Genomic DNA, 6,042 nt, shown 5'->3' on the forward strand with positions numbered 1-6,042 from the left:
AAACTATGGGGAATCAGAGTTAAAGCCAGATCTAAAACTTTCTCACACCATGAAAATATCAAAACTAGGCATGAAGTAACATTTAAGAAAGACCAGGGTTCAGGTCTAAGGCAATCTTCCGAACTTCACATTCATTCTTGATTCTGTAATACTGACAATTACCCTTCTCTCCACCTCTGAAACTTCTAGGAAACTGAGAGGGCTCAGGGTTGGTTGGTTTGCTTGATTTAACTATATATATAATGCAAACAATCGGCCTTTCTGGAACTGATTTACTCTCCTTCCCCTGCTTTCTTTCTCTCCAAAGTACTTAGCAATGCTTGAAGTTATATCTATCTATTTATTATACTTATATACTTATTTCTATTTATTTGTAAACCCCCTGAGAACTGAGATACTTGGGCTGTTTCATTCTTGGGCCTGAAACCCTAGCATGTAAAACAGTTCGTGGCATATAGTACATACTCGAAAAATATTTATTGAGTGAATTCAGAAAGTGACAAATTATCAACTATCAGATACTTTTATTTAAAACAAATTATCCATTTATCATCACTCATGAGGATAATTACAGGAAAAGAAATGTCTTTTTTCTCCCCTACATTTGTGACTCAATCTTTTGAGGCAAGAATCCTTTGAGAATTTCATAAATGCAATGGTGCTTTTCCCTAAAAAACTGCACTTTCTTGAACACACGCAAAAGTGTGCATGCAGTTTCAACTTGTGGATCATCCTTTTAGGGCAGAGGTCTGTGAATCGAGAGGACTGAATCCAGAGAGCCAACCTTGGATGGGAAATAAAATTACACCTCAGTTTTCACAAATCTCTAACTAAAATCAGCACCTCCTTCTATTATGAATGTAGGCAACGAACCACAGTAGATCAGCAGTATAGTTAATTTGGTCCCCAATAGAAATCACAGGTCATTTCATATCACGTATATGCTGCAGATACCTCGAAATATCATTTATTCTCATCACTACCCTGGAGTTATAATATTTATTAGACCTACCACTATATCTTGTTATTTAAAGTGTTAAGAGAAGCATATTTATTACTATTTCACTAATTTTAAAAATATTCTGAGGGCTTCCCTGGTGGCGCAGTGGTTGAGAGTCCGCCTGCCGGTGCAGGGGACACGGGTTCGTGCCCCGGTCCGGGAAGATCCCACATGCCGCGGAGCAGCTGGGCCCGTGAGCCATGGCCGCTGAGCCTGCGCGTCCGGAGCCTGTGCTCCTCAACGGGAGAGGCCACAACGGTGAGAGGCCCTCATACCGCAAAAAAAAAAAAAAATATTCTGAAAACTATTTCAATATAGTTGGGTTCCTTTGTTTTTGTATATATTTTGACTTATTATACATTTTAAAACATTATCCCAAGAACATAAGCTTCTGCAGCTTGCCAAAGAGTTATACACGGGGGAGCAGGAGGGAGGTTAAGAAATTCTGCTTTGGGGAACCACTGACCTCAAGTTAGGAACCTCTGCTTATAAGGTATAAACCTCAAGCTGACTTAGAAATCTTCAAACCTTACCAGACTCATGTTATAGTGTACCGCCTCCCAAACACATGCTTTTTAAAAATTAATTTTTAATTTGAATTTATCTTTTAAAAATATGTAATATATATTCACATCTCAAAATTCCAAAAATATGTAGCACGCAATTCAAACTTTTTCTCTTACCTCTGTCCCTCAGTCTACCACCCCCCTCCACTCCCAGAGGAAATTAAGTTATCTATTTCTTGTGCCAAATGACTTTCATTTTTCTTACAAGATTGGGAAATAAAATCTCCAAGTTAGGTACTATCACGGGAAATATAAACTACATATAGTATTTAGGAAATCTGTAAATTTAAAAAAGTGCTTGGTTCTAGCATTTTTTTCATTACCAATAAGATATCAGACTAAGGGGGCATATCTTTAAGGGTGGTCATAATACCAGTTTTTAGATTGACTGTTATGTCTTTTATTATTAATTCAGAAGTCATTTATGACGTCTATTCAAGTTGAACTAAGGATATGACCACAGACTGTCATGAAAATTACTTTGAATGCTTTTTTTTCCAAAATAACTTATGCGTCTAAACTGACTTTTTCTACAAATCAATAAAAAAATAGTAACAGAAACATGGGCAAAGGACAGACAATTCAGGGATAAAATACAAATGTTCAGTAAACATATAAAGATATTTAATTTCACAAATAATAAGAAAATTCAAATTCAGACGGGACCCCTTTTATTCATCTGTCAGATTAGCAAAAAAAAAAAAAAAAAAGTGAGAATCTCCAGTGGTGGAAGGGTGTGGGGAAATGAATGTCATCACAGCATGGTGACTGCAGGGTAAGCTGGCACAACTTTTTTTTTTTTTTCTGGCATAACTTTTTGAGGGCAAATAAAATTTTATATATAAATAGTCTTCACCCCAACAATCCCATTTCTAGATAACTATTCTATAGAAATAAACGACCAGGCTCACAAAAATGCATGTACAAGGATATTCATGGCAGCAATGCAAGTAACAAGAAAACTGGACATAATCTAAACCTCCTTAAATAGGGGCATTATTAAACTGTAACACATTCATACTATGGAATATTATGCAGGAGTTTAAAGGAATGGGGTAACCCTCTATGTACTGGGAAGGAAAGAAATCTAAGACATATCAGGAAATGAAGGAATCAAGTTTCAGGATGTTAATTATGTAAAAACAGATAAGAAAAACACACAAACCTCTTTTGCTATCTGTAAATATGTATGTACTCAAATGTATGGAAAAGAGTCTGGAAGGATTAATACTAAACTCCAAGTAGTGGGTGTGGGATTAGGGCAAAAGGAGGGTTTTCACTATACCTGTTATTTCACTGTTATATATTGAGAATATAATCATGTATTACTTGTATAATGGAAAATAAGTTTAAATTGTCTCTTACTGATTTTCAAGAGGTCCTGCCAAATTTAATTTTTTAAATAAAAATAGAATTTCAATCATTAGGTTGCTTTGGGATATGGAAGGGGAAGTACCTTTGCTCACAGGTATTGACCTCAAAATTCTGGACCAAGAAGGATCTTATAATGCAGTTAGCTTTTTGTATTCATATTTGGGGAGAGTATACTCACAGCTTCTCAGCCCAGCGGTATGCCTTCCATATACTTTCATCAAGGTAAGAAATAGAGTTTCCTTGGAAATTTCTGTGAAGAAACACAGTTCATATGCTTGAATAGGTAGAAAAAGAATGTAGAGAATAAGGAAAAGAATCATGGCCACCATGTAGGGAATATTCAAATGCAGAAAAGACCAGCTTTTTAATTCCCACAGCTTCCCAGCTTCCCAGTGTGCACAATTAATAAAAACATACTGTGAGGCCACTGGCACAAACAATGAGGCATCTCCTCAGAACCTGAACTTCCTATCTGTCCAAATTCTTGGATACATAATGCCAGTTACTTTTTTTCCAAAATCACTTATGTGTCTAAAATGACTCCTACAAATCAATGAGAAAAATGGCAAACATTTATCAATATCAGCAAATAAATATTAAGAAATCCTATGGCAGGCAACACCAAAGCTTTGGCTCAGTGCCCTCAGAATCTCTCCAGGTGTTAGAAGGATACGGGAAGGCAATTAGAAATTAGAGGGACTATTACGAAAATATCTCTTAAACATATTGCCTAGGGAAAAGCACAAGTCACTGAACAAGGAGTAAAGTTATTACCTCATTAGGGGAACAAAATGCAAAGGAAAGAGATCGGAAGGAAGGACACACATCAAAACAGTAACAGGAGTTACCTTATTGGTGGTAGGGAAGGTGGGGTGGAATTTTCACATTTTATCCTATATACTTCTGTGGCATTTCTTTTTTTAAACAGTGAGAATGTGTCCATGAATTAGACATGTTTAAAAGAAGCTGTTAAGTGCCTGAGGTTCAGTTTGAACCACTAACTCAGTGGATGACTGAATCTTTCGCTTTAGCTTTGCCCTCTTCCCTCAGCAACAATGGAACTATTCAGTTTATATGCGCATTTTTCACGGGAGTCAGAAAGAAGTCAAAACGGATACCTGCCTGCCCATCTGCCTGAGGGACATTTCCGCTCAAACAGAGCCTTCTGGTTGCTTTATGCTCACCAATAAAAGATGCCTAAGACTGAACTCATCTCCCTCAAACTGACTCTGCTTCCCAACTGCTGTATTTCCACCTGTTATACCACCATCATTCTGCCCCTCAACACATGTGATTTTTCTCTTTCCTGTACTACAATCCCCCAACTCTAGTCAATTACTACATCTTGTCAGGTTTTCCTCTGTAGTACTCTCAGGATTTTCTTTCTACTTCCATCACAACCACTCTAATTCGGCCCCTTTTCACTTTACTCCTAGATTTTGCTAAAGCATTCTATTTGGTCTCCCTGAACCAAGCTTTCCTCTCTAGGTCGCTCTACATATGAAATCTAAAATCAGCCTCTTGGTTTAATCATTTGTCTCTCTTGCTTGAATACTTGCAGTAGCTCCCCATATCTCACAGCATAACTTTCAAACCCCCGTTGCCGATAGTCAAGATATTTTATAATCTTATCTTTCATTGTTGCCTAACCCAATTCTTTACAGCCAGACTAATCTATTAAATTCTGATCATCCCTGCAGTCACACCTTTGCCTAGACTGTACTGCCTGTTATTTTTCTGACAAATCACAGCCAATCTTGAAGTCCCAGCTAAAGATTTAGCTTATCCATGCAGCCTTCTGTCACCTCCACACCCCTGTGATTACAGGTTCTGGTGAATTACAGCACGTTTCTGTATTTCTCTTAATACTTAATTATATATTACCTCCCTTTTAAGGCATATCCCCTTTCTTCCCACTTGTCATTGTCATGTTCTGGAGACAATGACATGTACTTCTGTGGCTCCCACAGTACTTAGCCCTGGGTTGGGCACAAAATGGGTGCTACATATAGAAAGCCAGGGGACAAAGATGAGTTCTAGATATAACTGAGGGACTGAATAATAATAATAGCTAACACTAAAATATATGCTAGGCACTGACAGAAGAGCTTTACGTGTATTAACTCATCTAAATCTCCCAATGAGATTGGAGTCATTGGGAGATTTAGCAGCCATAGGAGTCATCCTGTGAGACGATGACTACCATAATGCCCATTTTACAGATGAGGAAGTTGAGTCATAAAGCTAATAAATGACAGACCTGGGTTCAAACCCAGGTAGTCTGGCTCCGGAATCTCTACTCTTAACGACTTTTTTGTATTACCACCAATGAGATGGGGAGAGGGACATGTTGCTCTAAAGAGGATGGAGTAAAGATGGGAGAAGAGTAGATGTTAAGGAATTAAATAATGGGGTAAAAAATGGAGAAGGAAAAAATAAGGGCAATTACAAGACTGAAGGAGAGGGAAAAACAGTAAGAAGGAGAATGAAGATAAGGAATCATTGACAAACAAAAGGTGGAAACACAAAGTCAATGTGGATTGGGGAGATAAGGAGGGCCCAGGAAGACCTGAAGAAAGGCTGCATTGTCAGGGAGGATGCAGAGAACAAATGAGGAGAGGCGATTCTTACAGGAGGGTGAAGGTGCCGTTGTAGGCGTCAGGCTCTGGCTCAGGCACTCTGTGGAGCTTCTGCTTTGGGCTGAGACCAACACACGACAGTGTCTCATTTTTGCAGGTACAGAGCTCACATATGCTGATGTTTGTGGTGGCATTCTGCCCTGGCTGCTGCTTTTCTGGGGTATATCTTACACCAGGAAGACCTGTGGATACTGAATACTGAGTCGAAGGAAAAGGAACCGTCTCAGATGGCCTCGGTTGCTGAGATACGTTAACTCCCAGGTCCACAGGTGAAACTGTGACTTGAGACAGGTTTGGTTGTGCAAGTGTCACCTCAGGGTGTTTTGGAGGGGGAGCTGTAGTCTGCTGCCGGGCTGTAGAATGTTCAGACTCTGTAGTAGGTTCTGGAGTTGTGGTCAGCTCCAGGTTCAAAGGTTTAACTGTGATACTGGGTGATGTTGGAGGCTCAGTGTGATCCTGATGC

The 6,042-nt window shown here is 38.9% G+C and overlaps 1 protein-coding gene across 1 annotated transcript in view; it reads right to left on the reverse strand.

Annotated features, from left to right (window-relative positions):
* LOC113616735 (leucine-rich repeat-containing protein 37B-like) overlaps positions 1 to 6,035 on the reverse strand; it is a gene marked incomplete at its 5' end in the record, with an annotated part of 9,160 nt that extends 3,125 nt beyond the window's left edge. Inside the window, 2 exons of the mRNA XM_027100127.1 lie at positions 3,119 to 3,190; positions 5,572 to 6,035. Of these exons, the coding sequence (XP_026955928.1) occupies positions 3,119 to 3,190; positions 5,572 to 6,035 (536 nt within the window). The remainder of the gene's footprint in view (positions 1 to 3,118; positions 3,191 to 5,571) is intronic.
* Between the last annotated feature and the right edge of the window lie 7 nt (positions 6,036 to 6,042).

The sequence above is a fragment of the Aethalodelphis obliquidens genome, unplaced genomic scaffold, assembly GCF_003676395.1.
Source record: "Aethalodelphis obliquidens isolate GAN/ISIS:26980383/991018 unplaced genomic scaffold, ASM367639v1 scaffold431, whole genome shotgun sequence".
Classification (NCBI taxonomy): Eukaryota; Metazoa; Chordata; class Mammalia; order Artiodactyla; family Delphinidae; genus Aethalodelphis; species Aethalodelphis obliquidens.